The sequence below is a fragment of the Gloeophyllum trabeum genome (genome assembly GCF_000344685.1).
Source record: "Gloeophyllum trabeum ATCC 11539 unplaced genomic scaffold GLOTRscaffold_00007, whole genome shotgun sequence".
NCBI lineage: Eukaryota > Fungi > Basidiomycota > Agaricomycetes > Gloeophyllales > Gloeophyllaceae > Gloeophyllum > Gloeophyllum trabeum.
In genome coordinates, this window is record NW_006920416.1 from 1,402,681 (window position 1) to 1,421,723 (window position 19,043).

Below are 19,043 nucleotides of genomic sequence, written 5' to 3' on the forward strand. Positions count from 1 at the left end.
AAGCAGCAGGCGCAGGCTGGAGCGCCCATTGCGCTGCCGTCGCCTGCCAGTCCGCGCTGCAGTATCGTCCACATGGAGACCGAGGAGGCGTAGAATCAGCGACTCACGGATGCGCGCGAGAAGGAGAGGCTGAAGAAGGAGGAGAAGTGCAAGAAGAAGGAGGAGGAGGCTGAGGAGAAGGAGAGGAAGGAGCGGAAGGAGCAGGAGCGGAAGGAGCAGGAGCGGAAGAAGAGGCAGGAGGAGGTGAAGGAGGAGGAGGAGCGGCAAGGAGGGCGATGAAGCCGCCTCAGTTCTTAGCTCTGCGCGATATTACTGTACTCTTGATTATGAAAATGTGTTCTTACTAGCTATGGCCACGTTACTACCTGATCCCTCCGGCCTTTGTACATTAACACTAAATTCTTGCGTCCTGGTACATTACCGCTTAGTGATTATCAGGTCCTTGATAGATTCGGAAGCCTCTATTCTTAGTAAGGAGTGCCTTAGGAACTGGGGGAACTTAAGATTACATCTACTGAGCTCATCGAATGCCTTAGTACAGGAATTTGCCCCTTAGCGCACCTGGCGCAGCGTCTCCTGACGTCTTACCTCAACTGACTCGCTGAGATACATCCAACTTAGTAGACTGGGTACGGATTCTCTTAGACTAAGGCAGTAATGGTACTAAGGCACCGCTAAAGTTTCCAAGCGACCTTATTTTCCTTAGTTAAGTCAGAAAGCGGCAAAGCGCGCCTGCCTTTTTGCTGATGTTTCCCGCGACGATTGACATTGTGGCGTCAATTGATACTGTGTTACTCGAGGATACTAACGGAACAGATGGATCGCAGCAATTTCAGGCTCTCTGAACTATATATCTCAGGCAAGTATGGAGAGATAGCTGCTCACATGCAACTTACCTACCTGGGTAGTCTTTGCTCATGCGCCAGTCATCTAAATCTTGATACTACATTCCCGGTTACCACAATATTGGCATAAACAGAAAAAAAATGATACTCATGTAAAGTCATAAAAAATGGCGATGGACTTGTATAGCCTGATCCTATGGCCTCTCACAGGGGAGACGTATTTCTCTTCTTGTGCCACAACGCATCACGGGCACGTGATTACTACCCGTACCCAGGGTTGTCAAAACGTGTCCGGGGTCTGGCATATCGTTCTATTCCGAGCTTGAGCTCTTCCTGCGATCGCGAAGTGGCCATCGTCAACGCAGTGTGGCTGATAGAGTAAGGTATAGCACTCTCAAGCTGTTAGAATCCTCCAAACGAGTCTCACTGATTACTGGCGAGAGACAGGGAAAGGGATGGGCTCTCGTCCAAATGCATCCATCCAAATTTGAAGCAAGAATAACAGTGCGCTTTCTATATAACTTGCATGCGGCTTGCCTGAGGACACGCCGTGTACCTGCTTCCTATCTAATTATTCCTCCGGCGACCTTGAGACGAAGTCAGCATCGTCGGATTGAACTAAGCAGTTCCAGGCGATCATTCACCACGGCGTTTACATCGCACTCGCAGCTCCATAGAGGCGGCATACGCTAACGGACGAATCGTTTACGCACGAGAGATACAACTAGGCCATGACCGTTTCTCTGACCCTCCAGCAGCAGCACTGCGATCGTTGGTTGATCAGGGTCTGATGTCGTCCTCTGAGCGTACTCTCCAACCTCACCCTCCCAACCGGCTCCTCCCTCCTCACAGAAATATTCATCGGCTCCTGCGTCAACGCCCTGCAAATACTCGACGCCTCTGAGCCGCATATGGATAGATCCCTGTACAAAGTCTCCTTTAGCCCCTTCTCCGATCGGTGCACAAGGTTGTGGTCGATCGCGCGGGGCACTTTGTCCGTGACTCAGTTGTAAGCAATTGTAAAGGTACTGTAAGGGAGGGCGGTCAGGCTCTCAGGGAAGGCGTACCTTGTAAGTAGGCGTGGGTCTCTGCAACGGATTGGATAGCAGGCGCCTAACGTCGCACCAAAGCCCATTACGCGCACAGGACGTACCGGTAAGACGAGACTCCAGCTACGACGAAGGCACACTAACATGTCACAAATCATGACATTGAATGGCCAATCGGCGTACGTGGTTGTTTGTTCCAGAAAGTCACTGACTGCCCGAGAGGACCCTAACATGATCACAGTCTGTCATAACGCTCTTGCTGACACTATCTCTCCTGTCGGAGCGTAAGAACACCATACGCAGGCGGGGATGCTCAAGCACCATATAGCTTCGACCATTATCCGTATGTCTCCCATGGCTGAGATCTTAGTAGATCAAATAAATTTCCTGTCACCGGTAATGATTTTGGGCCTGGAGGCAAGGGGAGGCGTCGGAGGTTTATATATACCGTCGTAGTAAAAAAGCCCCAGCAACGAGGTAGAAACAAAGAATATAAGAAATCATACCAGGCTTGCAGGGATACTAGTGTAAGGCCGGGTTGGCGATGCCCCAACCTAGGACCCCGGCATACCGGTATATATGTTTGATCCTAGTGCGGACATAAACGGCCAATTTTGAGGCCCTATGTCGGATATTTAGGCGGACATAAAGCCCAAAATTTCGGTCCATGTCCGATATATCACGGCGGACACAAGGGCCTTGCCGGTCTTGGTGTCCGATCACCTGGCGGACATACCGAGTCGTCGAAGTGTCAACATGTCACACCCAGCGTCTTTGCTATTGCGCCCCCGCGTAAACACGACCAAATATTACCTTTTCGAGAAACATATCATGTGACCTCCGACCCCTCCGGCCGCGTCACTAAAAATAACTGGACCCAGCCGTATTAAGTAAACGCCAATTCCATTGCCATAATATTATTTCAATGCATACACTTTGTATTGCCTCTTTAGTGCAGTGGTTATGCCGCCTGCCTCGAGTGCTGGACGTCTGGAGTTCGAATCCTGCCGTTGCAAATTGTTTTGTTTTGTGCTTTTAGGGTTAGGGTTTATTAATTTTCCTTACTGTTAGCTTTTATATCATCCTTGTCAGCCACATGTATCACAGCTATATAGATTTCAATGAAAATCTATTTTGCCCCGTCTATATGACCCTCTTAGTCCAGACTTGAAGACACTCCTATGGCCGGGCACGCGCGCGGCAGGAAGCCCGCGTTTGCCGACATCACGTGACATTCTTCTCAATATGGTATATTTGTACATGTTTGCACGGGGGCGCAGTAAAGCTACCTCACACCCAGTAGTCCTTGTACTAGGTTGAGTGGTGTCTCTTATACTCCTCAGTCAACTGTCAGCTCGTCTCGTATATATCCAGGTATATCCTCAGCAACGGTGAATGAAATGCAAGCTTTGGAAACAGTGGTGGATCTTAGGAAGACTAATATCCCGGAGTAATCATGTCACGATCTACTCGTTGCAGCGTTGGGCGTGTGCCGGTTTCGAGGTTGGATCCGTTTGGCGGACACACCGGGGGGCGCCCGAACATAGGTCACTTATGCGGACATAAACAGCCCAATTTGGGCTGACCGGATCCTAGAGGCGGACATATCGGGTCCAAATGTGTGAGGCCACAAGGGCCGAAAATCGGGCACTTAGGATCAAACATCAGTACCCATATGCCGGGGTCCTCCCAACCTGCGTCGCTTTTGATATGGTGGCGTTAAGTATGAGCGGAAAGCAGCTGGCTTCATCTGGTTTACATACAGGCCAACTCAGTGATGTGCCGGTCGACGACTAGTCGACCAAAGTCAACAAAGTCGACAAGTCGTCGACTAGTCGACAACAGTCCACGGTCGACCGTGAGAATAGTCGACCGGACTGATGCGTGGAGGCCTGAGCCAATCGCTGACCAGGAAAAGATGTCCCTGGCCTGGCCCTGGCCAGTCTTCTCGGCTTTTGCCTTCGGGGGGAAACCGCTGCATGCTGTTCGTACACCGTGGGACAGTCGACAACGCCGTGGGACAGTCGACAAGACTTACGGTCGACGCGCCGGACTGTCGACTAGTCGACAAGTCGACGGGTGGACTGCACGGACTAGTCGTCGACCGGCACAACACTGGGCCAACTTCATGCGGTTTAGAGACGGAGACGGTCAATCCACAAGGGACATCAAGTTTAAGTTTATGTGACAGATAGAAGCACTTTCAGCGTCTGAAAGGCCAACGTTGGAGTCTGCTGCGGGGAGTGTGGGCTTAGTAACTCAATCTCTGCATACTGTTAGTGTTTCTCGGAGTCCATGATACCACATCACTGTAACAGTTCCCCTTTCCACCGCCGCTGCAACGAGCAATGGGGACTATACCAGCCACTGCGTATTCATTGTGCGGCAGGAGACCGATAGGACGCACGTACCAGTGTGTTGCTGGGACCGAAAGCCAGTACTAGTGGTGCGCCATCGTCTTGGCAAGCTCAGGAGGCATCCTCACATTAGGCCCTAGCTAGCTTGTAGAACTTGTAGAATACTACTCAGACGGTAAGACGCCATACCCCAAGTGCATCGTGTAGTGCGTCTTGCGTCAGCAGAGGAAGCCAAGGATCAGTGGAATATCTGCGAACCCTTGGAACGACATATACACCAAGATGACATTGCGCTGTTGACCAACGCGTCTAGAATCTCTTGTACGGGAGGATGAGACCATTGTGATGTGACCCATTCAGCTGACACCAAGATGACATTGTACTAAAAATCGATGTGCATGATCTATGGCACCCGTCCATCCAGTGCAGCGTGTCATGCCAACTCTTCCTGAGCCTGCTCAATCAAAACTTTTGCAGCACTGGAGCGAGGTGTTATGCGAACTTTGAATGGTTCAGGGCTCCTAGATAGCCAATAATTTCTGTGAGCAAGTGATAGCATGAAGGACCTCAATAGCATACGAGACGAAGTTAGGGTGCATGGTCCCTTCGAGATGTATCTCGTTGCCATCCTGGTCCAAAGGTCGCTCGATTGTAAACACCGCTAGGACGTGAGATATGACACTGTATAACGCAGCATCAGCGAACCAGCGACCGGGACATGCTCTGTACGAGAGACATTGGTCAGTGATGACCATGTGCATTCTGACACGGACAAGACAGTGCACCGTCTACCCGAGCCAAACGCTTGATCTGGATCAGGATTGGGTTTTCCAGAGACGCCATCCTGTAGGAATCTTTCAGGTTTGAAGTCCTGCGGTTCGGGGTAGGTACTTGGGTTGGAAAGTAATGCCCTATATCACCCAACGTGAACTCCTTACAAGGCTACACTGCAGACCATTCACTTACCAGTAATTGGGCATTATAATTGACCCGCGAGGGATGTGATACCCCCTATATTCACTACTGGCCCGTGCACAGTGCGGAAGTCCTACGACAATGACTCGATAAGTTATCAGTGAATCTGGACGCTAGACTAACCGAATGGTGAGACAGGCTTCCACCTGATCACTTCTTTTATAAGGGCGTTTAAGTACGGAAGGTTGGGTCGATCGTCAGGCCCTGGGAGTCTGCCCGTTCCGACGACGTTGTCAAGCTCGAGAGACGCTTTCCGCTGCGCCTCGGGGTGGATAGCCATTGCTAGAAAGAAGACTTGCAAAACAGCGTACGTCTAACGAACGTCGTAGGGTCAGCAAGGCCATGCAAGACAGCAGATCCTTACCGTATCTATGGCCGCTAGAGTTACCTCATGAGCTAGTAAGTCAAACCAAAGTAGTCGGAACATACCCGTGTACCCTGAGAGCATGGCGAGATTAGCGACCTCTTCTAGGTCTGATCGATCTTGTGATGCTCGCGCGTTCATCAGTATCGTTGGCAGGGCAGAGACACTGGTCTGTCCTTGCGCCTGGGCCAGAGCGACAGCAGAGATAAACCGGAATCTTTACGCGAGCATAACAACGGTTTGGTGGGTCACACGTACCAGCTCATCCTTCACGAGTGATAGAGGTACGGTACGCAGATATTCTATGTTCCGCTTCCCCTCGGCTGCAAGTCGTTTGAATGTGGCGAGTGGAAACCAAGTCGGGATATGCTTCACTGCAGACGGAACCATGAACCCACCAAGAACATACCCACAAGGAACGACAACACACTGAAAGAGATTTGCTCAACCAACCAAGTGCCGGGGATGATACCAGCCCCCACCGAATTCGTAGTTGCTTCTGCCCACTTGAGGAGTGTGTTGTCCCACCCACTTATGTGTATGCCGAATATGGACTCTAAGGTTGTCGCAGCTGTAGTCCTACAATGAGTTAGACCAGGCAACTATCAGAGAACGTCGATATTAGCTCACAGACGGAGATGCCGAATGAAACCATCTGGATCCAATAGTAACCGGTGAAGAAGTGTTCGAGATTCCCTCGATATGATAGGATAATACTTCTTTATGACACCGGGGCCAAATCCGAGGCGAAACGCCTTCATTTGCTTGCGAAAGCTGTCATCGTGAGGCAGCAGGGCAAGCGAGGAACCGAAGCCCATTCTAAATCCTAAGTTGACTGTCGGGGAGGTATGCATAATGGTAAGACTAACAATTCGCTAACCATGATACTGCAGGGGCGATCTGAGTATATTGCGGAGCGGTCCAAGAAGTCGTAGACCGTCTGGGAACTTCCCAGGATGATTATTGTCTGCCTCATTACATTCGCTGATACAATGTCTCCTATTGGATGATCCAGGAGTGTCAATGTAATGATGAGGAACGTGCGCACCATAGGTCTTTGTCCATTCGATGAATGTCTCATATGGATTTCTTCTGGATACGTCGAACAGACTCCCTACGAAAGGTAATGGCTCCGGTCCAGGCGGCAAGCGAACCGTTCGAGAGCGGTTGTTGTAACGCCACAGGAGATACCCTGTCAGAGCAAGGAGGGCTAGAGGGAGAAGAGACATTCCAGTTGGCGGGTCGCAGGCCCACGCAAACTTTTCCACTCAAGCGGGTTCGTTCCTTTGAATGGTGAAGATGAGCCACTATGAAACGACGACGCAGCCGCACGAAAGCAGCAGCTGCCGGGTGTATAAAACCAAGCCGCCTTGTGTCATCGGCACGATACGGCTGAATCACAGATTGTACCTTACTTCGGCCCCATACAAGTCGAGTATGGCAGAGTAATGGAAATGGTCCTACGGGGCGACGAAATCGCCAAAATGGCTGCCGGACCCTTTATGCGGCACCCGTCATGTAATCCACGCAGCGTGTCCTATTCAACCGGTCATCTATTGGGCAGTCGCGCGAAGATACGAGACGGAGAATCACGCACCTGACATGAGATAGAACGTTCTGACGTCAATGAATGTCAGTCGCCGTTTACATCTCGCCTACTCAAGAGACGGGTACTCCAGATAATTGGACCAAAGGCCAAACCTCGTTGATACTGCTAGGTGCTGGAACGAGACGCAAGCAAAGGGCCAAAAAAAATATACACCGTCCACGTCCTAAGACGGATTTTGTGAGTCCTGCGCCAAAGACATTCAGATAGAAGATGTCCAGTAATAATGATAGAGATATCCGCTAAATTAACAATTCCTTTTGCATCCTAGTCTCCGATTACCTCCTGTCATTGCTATATTCAATACTCTTCACCGTCGATGGGACCGAACACGTTTATCGCTTGCTTCTGCTCTTTCTTGACATTCTCGACCACGGTCCCCCCCGTGTGGTGAGACCCGGAGTAGACGTTTGGCGCGGGCTTCTTCAGGAGTCTCCTCATCTCGACGTCCACGATATCCTTGCAAAATAAGTCCAGATCCAGGTCATTCTGCAACACATGCGTCAATGATCGTATTGCTCCACCAACCGTAGAAAGTATCGTACCTCATCATAACCTGCGGTGCATAGGAAAAGCCCATCGTCAGCTATCGCTACCAACCACAATACGGGCATCGCACCGAATGGCTGTTCAATCTCCTCTCCTGCAGCCAAGAAACCGAGGTAGATGAAGGCCGCGATCATAACACCTGGTATAGTGTACCAGCCAAATTGCTGGAGAAGCTGGAACGGTAAGAAGAACAGGTATATCCAGACCGTGCTATTGTTATCGCAGTATGTGAGTGCGCAAAGCAAACCGGGCATAGAAAAATGCACGTACTGCCTGATATGCGCGGAGAACACGCTGCGAACGAAGCAAGTCAGGCCACCGCAACTGAGGTTGTTCACGGACTAACGTACAATGGTAGCGGCGTCGTCAATATCTTCTCGAGACCTGTAAGACTGTCTTCTAAATTCGCAACATATGCAATCATAGCACCCAAACTAGTCCCTGCACGACATAACCCAAATCCCTTCAATGGAGGACGTCACGATGAAGGCAACTACACTCACCAGGGACAGTACCTCTGTCTTCCAAGACAGAAAACCATTCACTCAGGCACCACAGAAGCTCTAGCGGCAAATTCTCGCCTCCACCAGCCACACGAGGGCGGTGCTTGACATGCGTCAAGTACGATTGCTGCTTAGGTTCTCCATATTTCCTCTCCACACCTCCTTCCTCGCCTGTCTCATTATTCTGTAACCGACCGTATCAACGCGGTGTTCCGGGACGTACAATGGCGAAAGCCCAACGTACCGCAGATGGGAGCACATCCTTTTCCTTCTTCCCAAATAGGCGCCGAACCCACCCCACAGCGGTGCTGAACACGCTCTCAAAAGGAATGAGGTCTCCGGAAATCTTGCTGACAAACCCGTGCTCGCGGGGCATTGCGCCGGGTAACAGCGGTCTGTTCGGGTTATCAGAGTCTTCGCTACGGTCAGACGCACTGGAAGACGCCCGGTGCGCGAGGTACGGCGGGTGGGCAGGATCAAAAGTGCCGTAAGCGTTGATGGGCGGAACCACTGGGCTGATCAGAACGTCTTGGTTCGAGCTGGAATTTCGCCTCTTGGACGATGAAGCGGAAGGGCGGTGGACGATGTGAACGGATGGATGGAGGCTTTCTGGCGGCCCCTGGCGTTCTTCAGGTGGCTCCTTGGGTTCGTTGCGGTGGTGCGGGTGCTGCGGCAAGTAAGAGGATCGATTCTGGAACGTGTTGGCAGCAAACTTACGTCATGCAGAGGCCTGACGAGGTGGTAGAAATCCTCGTAGTAGATACCCATTTCCCCTAAGAAGGAGTCTCACGACATGGACTATCATGTTGAGGACCTCCTCACCTCGTAAATGATGTTTCATAGCCACAACGAAGCTTCGGACTATGTCAGTTCGGTTCTACGCCATCTGGTGGTGACGCACCCTTGAAGAAGTTCCAGCGCAAGGCGCTTCTCCGCCATGACCCTTCTCATCTCCTCTTCACCTCTTTTCATCACCCCACTATCGATTTCTTCCTGTGTCTTGGCCGTCATTCGAGGAGGGACGTGATACCATATCAGCCTTGCGAGCGTTCGGACGTTGCGAATCGCGTCTGCCCAGTACGAACGACCCATCCAATAACGATCATAGCTTAAGGTAGTATTAGTATTCATCACTAGTGTTCTGCAACTCTGCAAAGTCAGATACTTACCCGCTGGAAGCGCGGTACGAAATCACGAAACCGATGACCATACCTGCACCCGGCGATCCTTCAGCTCGCAGGTCGTGGTATTACTCGTGAACGCGTACCAAGAACGGTTAACAAAACAGGAGGCACCTCAAGGGATATAGAGCTCCTCATCGACATAGTCACCACGACTTAACGCCAGGGTCTGTAAGCCCACATTCCCAGTGCCTATCACGGAATCGACCTCTCACCTGCAGCGAAACCCGTATGCAACAGAACCGCTGGCCATATCCTCCATATCTATCCCGCACATAACCATTGGCACCTATTAAAGCACATCGAGCTGCCGCCCCACGTACCACTGTATCCTTCCCAAACGTCCATGTCACAAAGGTTCTATCCGGCACCAGAGGGATATAAATTTGAGTCGTGCGTTGCCCTTGGGCTGGAAGAAGCGGGTGTTGGCCTGTCGCCGACCGCTTCGACGCGTGCGATGTCATGACACCGGCACTCGGTGGTGGTAAAGGATTCTCTGCACCCACAATTCCGTTGAAGACGCGTCGAGGTAGGCGCCCAATACATCATATCAGCCAGGAGGGCATCTTCGTGGAGAATTCTCGCAAAAAAACACGCGATTGTCGCACCGCCGGCGGCTGTAGTGAAGGAACCAAAATAGCACGCCGTTGCACTGTGGCTTTGTTGTGACTTGCGATGGCCATGGATTGTGGCACTAACTCGCGTAAGCCTGAGACGACCGAAACTCAATAATTATTAGGCAGAGCAGACAAGAGACGTACCGCTTACTACTACCTACACATGTACACACACTGAAGAGCAACGATGTCCGTTGCGATCCCGGAGGGTACTACCACCGGTATACCGGCTGGCGCCACGACCAGAATTTATTAAAAGCAGTGAGGGGAAGCCCCTAAATAGACGAAATTGTGTGGTGAGTGACGTGGGATTTTTAGACTTGTGGATACCCGAGTATCTTTGACCCAAGGCCACTGAGGAGAAATTAAACATGATGGTCGGACCAGCTAGCCCAGACCTACGCTCTTTCAAGCTGTTAAATAATTCCTTCCGAACAAGTCTAGCACTCATCACTGGCAGAACAAAGGGACGGGTTGAGCGCTAACGTTGAGCTCTCGCCGGGATGCACCATGCGGATTTGAGGTTATGAATCACAATGTGCTTGCTAACAACATAACTATCCTTCCATACATATCATGAGGCGGCCGGGAGCACACTACGTACCTGCTTCTATGATATATATATCCCCTACGGGTTCCCAGGAGACGAAGTTAACCTGCATGAATCAAGACAAATATTTCCAGATGATTGATTACCACGGTGCCTTCATATCGCACCCAGGGTACCAAGCAGCAGTACGCACCTGCAGGCATGATGAACTATGCATTATTACCCGCAACTCAGTAGATGCGGTATACGTTGTATAAGTATATGGACAGACAATACGCCGAATCGCGTACCGAGAGGTGTAAGAGATATCCAGCAGTCGAACTTTACAATTCTATTGGGCCACGACCTCTTCGTCCCTCCAGCAGCAGTACTACACCCAAGCGAGGACATCAGATTCCAAGCAACTCAGCCTTCGCACTCTCCAACCTCTCCCTCTTCTTGACCAATTCCTCCCTCCTCGCAGAAACGTTTATCGGCTCCTGCGTCAACGCCCTGCAAACACTCGACGCCTCCGAACCGCCAATAGACAGGCCCCTGTACAAAGCCTCCTCCAAACCCTGCTCCAGTCCGCGCACAAGCTCGTGGTCGATCGCCAGGGGCACGTTATCCGTTACCCGCTTATAAGCAACTGCAAAGGTATGGTAAGGTAGGACAGACATGTGCACATGAACAACGAACCCTGGAAGTAAGCGCGGGTCTCTGCCATGATCTCGATGGCAGGCGCGAACGGATCCGGAGGCAAGAGCTTCGGGAGGTCTTCCGCTTTCACACCCTGGAATCCTAGTCTCACAAGGGCCGCCAGCGCCGCCTGCAAATCATTGAGTGGTGCCACCATCTCTTCAGACTCGTCGTAAGGATCTGTGGCCCTGCCTTGACCCAACTGGGACATGAGCGATGTGTTCTGGCTCTTCTGGCGATACCCCTTATAGTAAGCCAAAAACTTGTCCTTGTAGTCCATGTAGTAATGTGCGTTCAATGTGAATGGTTCCTCCTCGAGACCCAAAAGCCACTCGATCCGCTCTCTAGTGCGCTCCTTACGCTCCTGGACATGGTCTGCTACAATAAGCCTGAGGAGATGCGTAATTAGGAACACGTCGCTGCACGCTAGAATAAAACGTACATGATCCGCGCTTGCAGACCACTCTCCGCATACCGCCCGAATTCGTCCACGACCAGCTTCTTCACATGTTCAAATAACTGATTGTGGATAACGTCGAAAAGCTTCATGGCCGGGTCCGTCCAGTTCCTCGTGATCTCTTTGATGAAGAGCTTCGTGACCATGAAAGGATACTTGTCGGGCAGCTCCCTCGTGACCGCCCTACCCGAGAGGGGATCAGTGCTAGCGTCCACAGACTCGGAGCAGAGTGAGACACCTACTTCTTTGCCCGGTCCATCACCTCATCAATGTGAATAACTCGACTCTGGTTCTCCAGGATGATTTCGCCGTCTTCGTGGATCAAGAAATCAGGGGGAGGCATCGGCGGCGGGGGAATGTCTGAATCTGACGCACTGCGACGCCCCTTGCCGAAGAAAGACCCACTGGGGCGACTCCGCTTCACGTCGGCCCTGAAGTTCGGCGCGGTCGTGCGGATCGCCTTCTTGAACGTCTCGTGCGCAGGCTGTATCTTCTGCAAGAGACCGGTCTCTTCGGGAGTGCCTTCAAGCTCCATGGAGAGTTGACGCATAAAGTTCCCAATCATGTGCAGCACCTCGGAGACGGGGTCCGCGGACGGCGCCGAAGGCAGCTCTCGAATCGACTCTTCGGTTCTGCGGAGCAGGCATTGCAGCTCGTCTTGTATCTCAGGTAACCTGAAACACGGGCGGACGTGTTTAGCATTACTATCTAGGCCTTCACGGACTTACAGACCTTTTTGCTATGAGCTGCGATAAGAGATCGCTCAGACGCTCCGTCAGATTGCGCGTCCGAAGGTGCTTCTGGTCATAGGGATCCAAGGTAGACCAAGGCGATGTGTAACTGAAGAAGTGGTCTTCCGCCGCCCGAGCATCCTCCCAAGAAATCCCGGCCGTTAGATCCTTGGTACCAGGAAGCTTCACGCAGTACCATCCGTTATCAAGAGGTTCCTTTTCGTTCCGTATGTAGCGAAGCCAATTGTTCTCTTCTTCGGGGGGGAATACGATCAGGCTTCGTTAATGCGCCTGACATAGCACGAACATGAATACGGGTGCTCAGGATTACTACACAGACTTACCAACGATCCTCTTCCGCTCTGGGTCAGCCTCCATCGCAAGCCGATAGGCGCCTTGTGTCTCAAAGTCGACTAAAGGAAGACTTTGAGTTAGGCGGATGAATCATATCTGTCCTATTCACCTTCACAGGTCACCGTGAGCAGGATAATGCAGCTCGGCTTCTTGATGTACTTGTTGACGAGTTCCTCGACAAGCTGGATGTCGCGTACATTGCCACCCTGAGACACGCTAGCAATAAGGCCTAGCACATGACTTCAGTCGGTAGGGCTGGCACCAGGGTAGAGCATCGATACATACCGGGAAGATCAACAAAGGACAGATCTGCCACGTCAGGTCCAGTAATCTGGAGACAGATACTATTGGTCGTGAACGCAAGCTGACCGGCAATGGACCCGGTCTCGTCGTCGTCGTCTAGGAAGTGACGCGAAGTAGTGGCGGGATTCAGTACAGCCCTCTGCGCCCGGCGAATCCTGTCTTCCACTCCCGCCTTGTCATAGATGATCTCGCCAAACGCGACGTTCCGCGCCTGCCCGAGGTGCTCGCCATGCTCGTCTGTCTCAAAGCGCAACGATACCGTACAGTGCCAAGGTTCCTTGGAGTAGCTGAGCTTGCACTCCGTCGGACATCTGTGGCACGTTCAATAGTGAATAAAAAATGAGCTCTCGACCGAGTTACCGAGTGCAGGTGCCGCTAGACCGCGGTAGAGTGATGCCGGAGATGGACTCGATCAACGACGATTTACCAACGCTCTGCGAGCCAATAACAGCAATGACGGGAAGGTCAATATCTTTTTGCACGCTGTCCCAAGACGGGTTAATTCAACAATCAAGACACGGCGCCGGGATGCTCACCCAGTGCTGTGCAACCGGTTTATTAAATCCAAAAGCCGCCGCCTGGATTGGGACAGTTTAGGGTCTGACAATCCTACGCCACCTGAAGTTGGTAGACCACGGCTCTCGGAGACGGGGGAACGAACTTCAGGCGACGTATCCTGGGAGCCACCAAGCTGCAACATGTCTGGCTTATAAGGACGGAGTCGCAGGCAATTCGTTGGGGGGAAAACGCTTGGGAAGAGACCGATGCGGGAATGAAATCCAGACTATATACACATAGCTCGTCGCCTCGTGTGCGCAGCGAGTCTTCTGGTGATCAAGTTTCATTCATTTCCTGTACTTCTGTGGCCGATTTGCCCTTGGTGGAGCGCAAGGCCCGTGGTTCTCAATCATCTGTAAGTTGGTAACAACTGGGATCTCAAATAACAAAATACATTGTCATCGATGAATATTTTCGCTCTTGGAAACGACACGTACCTGGCGAAGAAATTTCGAAAGTCGGACCACGTTGGTTGAGTAGACGTGGGTCCCTGTTTGGGCCGCAAACAAGATGTCGCGCCACACGTGCCGACGGGCTTTAAACGTAGCTACAATGGATACCTCGAGGCCATCGCACGCCCCCACGTAAGTAAAGCCGTACCAGATGCGTCCAGAAGCCAAGATAGCCCTGGGATTGGTGTGCAACATACCAAACGAGTGCCAAAGAATGATCAAAATAGATCAGATGAAGCATGCTATCTTAAGAAATTACACCAATATGTATGATTATATATATCTGTCACTGTTAATCTAACTGGACAATGTGAGAATACGACAAACCTCAGAAATTCGTGTCACAACCAACTTACTTAGCATCCCTCTTGATCTCTAGTCGACTTACTCAGAACCCAACTCCTCGTCAACATGCAATGCCCCCAAAATCGCCTCCAGCTTTGCATTCCCGCCGAGCCTACGTATCTCTTCATACGCCTGCTTCTCGAGTGTCCCAAGAACGCCTAACGTGTACTCGAACGACTTTGTGTGGTGTCGTAGGTACGAGATCGTATGCGTCTTGAGTGTCGGCGTGGTCGGGCGTTTCTGCAAGACATCTAAGAAGATGACGTGCGTGGTAATATGAGATTGAGGAGATGGTAGGACGGCAGGATGCGTACTAAGGATTTGTCTGTTGGAGGTGTCGGCTCTGACGCCATGGACTACTGGGAAGGAGAATTTGCCCTCGCTCAGGTCCTCTGCGAAGCCTTTGTTCGTCGTATACTAGTCGATGATGCAAGTAGTGCTCTAGTAAGTACCCGGCAAACCCAATCAAGGAGTAGAACTGTCAAAAGCGGTACCTGGGAACTGTTGAGATTCATATAGTCATCGCGAATCTGGTAGTACACGCCCATGAGATTGACGAGCGGAACGTAATCTCTGTCCAGAACATTACAAAAGCATCAGCAGTATATTGTGAACGACAAACCAACACTACCTACACATCCACGTTCTGCGTTGCGCAAGCCATCATGAGCTTAATGCCTATTCGGAACAGACCCCCAGTTTCTAGGGGAAGCTTTAAGCAATCTGGCTAATTCTTATCCCCAGAGTTCAACTCACTATTGTTGACCATCTCGATGTATTCTTCCTCCGTCGGACATTGGAGCGAGTCACGCCAGAGCAGTTCCAGACCCTGGCCACGGTGGAGGTTTAGCAGTTCCGCTGCAGTATGACGCTGAGCTTCAGATGGACACTGGATCCACTCAGCGCTCACAAGTGACGATGCGGTCGAGCTCCTTCTTCCTCGTTAGATGATGGTCACGCAGGGAGAAGAGCTCCTGGTAGGCAAGGAAGTACACGTAGTTGGCTGTGTTGATTGTTTGCGGGATCCCATAGATCTTATGAGCGACTGCAACGGTTCGATTGCATTATAAATCTAGTGGCGGATATCAGCAGGAATACGCACCTGGACTTCCTCTCCGCAACTGCGAGTCGTCCTCGATATCGTCCACCCTGATGCGTGATGCGTTCGTTCATCCTCCCATTCTGCAGTAAAGCTCCCCGAAGAACACTCACATCAAGCTAGCGCTGTGCAGCATACCGACGACCTTCGTAATAATCTTCAGCTTATCTTCCGGTACGCGCAACCAGACATTAAAAGCCTCGATCATCCGTCCGCGGATGTCCTTCCCCGGGTTCCCCGTCGTATACAGGTACGGTTCTAGCAACACCTACAAGTTCGAGCTTCAGCGAGTATTTCCCTCAAGGTGATAAGTTACTTACACTTTCATTGCCTTCAGACCATCGATACGAATCCGTCAGTCGGGGCAAGATGTTCTCATACTTCGTAGGCGCCTCCATACGGCCTTCGATATACTTGAATTGCTGGAATCATCGTATCCAAACATGCGACGGACTGTTATACCCTTATACTTTTCAGCACTTTGTTACGCCCTTGTAACGATCCACGGGCTGTTACGATGCAGGAGTGTTCACGGAGAGTCGAACTTGAAGAGAGCCGTGACTCCAACTTCCGCTCGGATTTAGCCGAGGGCCTCTAAGTAAACCAATAGGATCACCGAGTACTCACCATAAAAGGCTCATGTGGCGAATACGCTTGACGAAGTCGGTTCGCTCAGTCACCTACATACTTACTTAATGTAATGGAAATCCTGCTATAGTGAGTCTGCTTTTCTGCATCTTCGCGTGCAATATCAAGCCTATCTGTACCTGACAAAAAGAAAGAGTTTCGAGTCTTAGTCAACGTCCTCGCAGAAAACATGACTTCTAGGTCAAGGAAGATGACTGATACTTCAAGTTGGTGACATCGCCCATCCTGTTCGTCTTGACCGAACGCCTCTCTTCCTTACATTCTACTTCGTTCGGCACAGGCTTGCTCGATACGCTTTTCAGCATCGGACGCTCACTGCACAGACTGCAGGGTCGAGTGTCAGGGTCAGTATGTGTCAAGGCCTCGGGCGCCCGACCCCTGTGGCTCCTATTTGTTTCTGCGCCTGTTCTGATGCGGTGGGGGATTATACTGAAAATGTCACGCAATAATTCACCCGCTCGAAAGCTGGTACGTGCAAGTCCAGTCAGGCGCTAATTCATTAGTGCCACTACACGAGCAGAGTCAACCGTAACTATCCTTCCAATCGATCTAGGAGGCATGAGAAGTCCAGATACAGACCGGGGACCAAGTAATGACACAGGGCACCTTCTGCGAGACAGACGCACTAATATTCTTTTCAAATTCGCCCCTTTCCGGAAACATCCAAGTCACGTCGCCTCGACCGAGGACGGCGGTGATCTCTCACTTCAACTGAACATCAGAGCTAAAACCGTCAACCCACGGCCGGCAGCAGTGGCATACGCTCTGGTCCCGACCACCTTCCGGGCCGTGAGCTTCGCGTCGAGGATGAGGCGGATTTCCGGGTGGATGAATCCCGTGATACACGGCTGCCATGGGCTGATATATGCTTCGATATCCTCCTTCCGGTCCTCTTTTCCGTCGGCAGGCGGCTTCGTGTACGGCTCGACGACGTCAAATGGTGATAGAGACACTGGGCGGATACTTCTTTGCGCCGTCCGCGAGCCACTCGTAACTGATATTGTAATTGATTCGCACATCAGCCCAAGGCAGCAGTCGACAGAGCCAGTTGTAATATATGCTGAGCCGCGCGAGGTCGTATCGAAACACAGCAAAAAATACCCAGCCCTATGTGGAATATTGCTCTGTGCTTTACGAGCTGCCTGAAGAAATGACTCTGCGCGAGATCTTCGGCAAAAAAAAAGACCTCCAAAAGCACGTTGGCAGGCGTGGTGACGATTCAGACGGATTCAGCTGAAATATTAATGAGGTGGTTTCTGTCAATCGATGCACGAAGATCATCAGCCATTCTGGATATGTATACCGAGGAATACTTGTCTTTGAGTTCTCTATATCTTGCATCGATAGCACTGAAGGCGGAAAAATTCCGTGAAGTGATCAAGTAGTCACAGCTCAACTTGCTCCGTCCACGCCTCTACCTTATCCCTAAAGAGACGTCTGCGGACATCTGGACCAGACTTGCTATGCGCTCAGCACCAGACCCCTTGACTAGATCGAGTATTGTCAGGTGGTCCACATCCTTTGTGCATAAGGCCTGTTAGACTTGCTCCACAGCCTTAGTATCTGCTGGTTCGTGTGGAGGGTTGGCACGCTTTGCCACCGTCACCGCAATCTGTCGCCTTCTCTCGTGCCTCGAAGCAATGTTGGCAATGCCGTCCAAGGCTGTGATCGCACCATCCTGATTACCCAGATACGAAAGTTGCTCTAGAAGAGCAGCGGGTGGGTGGACTTCATCATCCCAAAGGGCATTTATAACTTGCAGTTCCTCCGTTCATTTGCCTTTGCCCTTGGAGGCCTCGGCCCTTGACATCAGCGCCCATGAAGCGTTGAAGCAGGCATAGCAGTCGCAAGTAACGGCTCCAACCGCCGACGTGAACCCTTTAAATACAGCCCTGTGATAAATCCTACCGATAGCAGTGCATTCGGAATCGCTGCCGCACTCCTTAGTGACACGCGGATAACAACCGTTGAACGAGAGAATATACAAGTCAAAAGTTGTGTTATTGCGAGCGAATTCGAGCAATTCTTCACTAGGGCAGAAGTCCGCGACAAACATGTACAAATTCTACTCCCGGTGGCTGAAGGGCCCACAAAGACCAAGGGCCAGCTATAAGTTGCTACAGAGCTTTAAATATCCTCGGATTGAGCCTGGAAAGGTTCCAGAATCAATGACACCTATTTACTTGCCCTACCTATCACAAAACATGCCACGAAATACAGTAAGTCACTGTGAGGCAGGTCGTGATAGTCACGACATCAACAGCTCCGACTAGCAGAGCTAGTCAGGGACGGGTGACCAGCGCTAGATGCACCCCGTAAATCAGCTCCAGGTGACGTGTGGCTAGCAGCGCTTGCCGCAAGGTTCATGAGCTGAGATAGTCAATGGGATAGCTATGACTGTCTAGTGGTGAATAGCTGGACTTGTGCCCGCATGACCAGTGTTATCCACATCTGCCTACCGGAACTACTTCCACCCTTACTAGGTCAGACTTCCTGTATTATTCGGTGCTACAGGTAGTTCATGTATCTGGAACCTATATATCCATCCTTATATCCAGATTGACATAAATGGCTATAAATATTCGAGACACAATTACAGAACATGTTGCCCTTCAAACACCCATACTCACAGTGTACCTATCCTCTCCGATAACATGAGGCTCCTTGTCTAGACCACGAGCGGGTCAGAGTGCACTGTCGCAAGGTGCCTGTTGCCCCAGCGGACCATATATGCGCATAGTCCCGAACCTAGACCATAAACATTAGATGCTACCTGGAGCTGGAGAGGAGGCAACACACTGACACCCCAGTCCTGGTACTAT

General features: G+C 51.2%; 5 protein-coding genes across 5 annotated transcripts; 1 reads left to right on the forward strand and 4 right to left on the reverse strand.

The window, feature by feature from the left end:
• Positions 1-6: 6 nt before the first annotated feature.
• Positions 7-457, forward strand: GLOTRDRAFT_138924 (uncharacterized protein; the record flags this gene model as incomplete). Its single annotated transcript, XM_007868296.1, has 2 exons — positions 7-66; positions 124-457. Coding segments are annotated over 2 exons (216 nt in total), but the record flags the coding sequence as incomplete, so codon positions are not given.
• Positions 458-4,684: 4,227 nt separating this feature from the next.
• Positions 4,685-6,822, reverse strand: GLOTRDRAFT_42383 (cytochrome P450; the record flags this gene model as incomplete). Its single annotated transcript, XM_007867948.1, has 12 exons — positions 4,685-4,772; positions 4,831-4,974; positions 5,037-5,162; positions 5,218-5,299; positions 5,350-5,539; positions 5,591-5,604; positions 5,656-5,773; positions 5,849-5,964; positions 6,021-6,169; positions 6,221-6,409; positions 6,460-6,589; positions 6,639-6,822. Coding segments are annotated over 12 exons (1,530 nt in total), but the record flags the coding sequence as incomplete, so codon positions are not given.
• Positions 6,823-7,381: 559 nt separating this feature from the next.
• GLOTRDRAFT_138925 (UPF0187-domain-containing protein) lies at positions 7,382-10,002 on the reverse strand. Its single transcript, XM_007868297.1, has 14 exons — positions 9,753-10,002; positions 9,645-9,693; positions 9,516-9,584; positions 9,418-9,460; positions 9,150-9,356; positions 9,071-9,102; positions 8,966-9,021; positions 8,493-8,915; positions 8,249-8,432; positions 8,096-8,186; positions 8,016-8,039; positions 7,816-7,955; positions 7,742-7,752; positions 7,382-7,685 (listed from the first exon to the last, which is right to left on the reverse strand). The coding sequence occupies exons 1-14, from the start codon at positions 9,891-9,893 to the stop codon at positions 7,497-7,499; spliced, it is 1,659 nt and encodes a 552-aa protein (XP_007866488.1). The 5' UTR covers positions 9,894-10,002; the 3' UTR covers positions 7,382-7,496.
• Positions 10,003-10,985: 983 nt separating this feature from the next.
• Positions 10,986-13,819, reverse strand: GLOTRDRAFT_106050 (uncharacterized protein; the record flags this gene model as incomplete). Its single annotated transcript, XM_007868298.1, has 11 exons — positions 10,986-11,224; positions 11,275-11,663; positions 11,717-11,914; positions 11,974-12,405; positions 12,464-12,716; positions 12,807-12,875; positions 12,926-13,045; positions 13,102-13,430; positions 13,480-13,602; positions 13,656-13,737; positions 13,777-13,819. 11 exons carry the CDS (start codon positions 13,817-13,819, stop codon positions 10,986-10,988), a joined length of 2,277 nt encoding a protein of 758 aa, XP_007866489.1.
• Positions 13,820-14,335: 516 nt separating this feature from the next.
• GLOTRDRAFT_116269 (terpenoid synthase) lies at positions 14,336-16,087 on the reverse strand. The gene is made up of 11 exons (XM_007868299.1): positions 16,028-16,087; positions 15,894-15,976; positions 15,687-15,841; positions 15,577-15,623; positions 15,385-15,519; positions 15,231-15,332; positions 15,110-15,176; positions 14,969-15,047; positions 14,789-14,891; positions 14,486-14,725; positions 14,336-14,430 (listed from the first exon to the last, which is right to left on the reverse strand). The coding sequence occupies exons 2-10, from the start codon at positions 15,969-15,971 to the stop codon at positions 14,514-14,516; spliced, it is 978 nt and encodes a 325-aa protein (XP_007866490.1). The 5' UTR covers positions 15,972-15,976; positions 16,028-16,087; the 3' UTR covers positions 14,336-14,430; positions 14,486-14,513.
• Positions 16,088-19,043: the final 2,956 nt, after the last annotated feature.

Coding starts and splice junctions, on each gene's coding strand:
- GLOTRDRAFT_138925 (XM_007868297.1), bottom strand. CDS start 9,893: ATGACATCGCACGCGTCGAAGCGGTCGGCGACAGGCCAACACCCGCTT. Junction 9,022..9,070: donor TATGAAACATCATTTACGAG/GTGAGGAGGTCC, acceptor ACTCCTTCTTAG/GGGAAATGGGTATCTACTAC. Junction 8,187..8,248: donor AGACAGAGGTACTGTCCCTG/GTGAGTGTAGTT, acceptor TATGTCGTGCAG/GGACTAGTTTGGGTGCTATG.
- GLOTRDRAFT_116269 (XM_007868299.1), bottom strand. CDS start 15,971: ATGGAGGCGCCTACGAAGTATGAGAACATCTTGCCCCGACTGACGGAT. Junction 15,177..15,230: donor CATCGAGATGGTCAACAATA/GTGAGTTGAACT, acceptor AGCTTCCCCTAG/AAACTGGGGGTCTGTTCCGA. Junction 14,726..14,788: donor CTCCAACAGACAAATCCTTA/GTACGCATCCTG, acceptor TCATCTTCTTAG/ATGTCTTGCAGAAACGCCCG.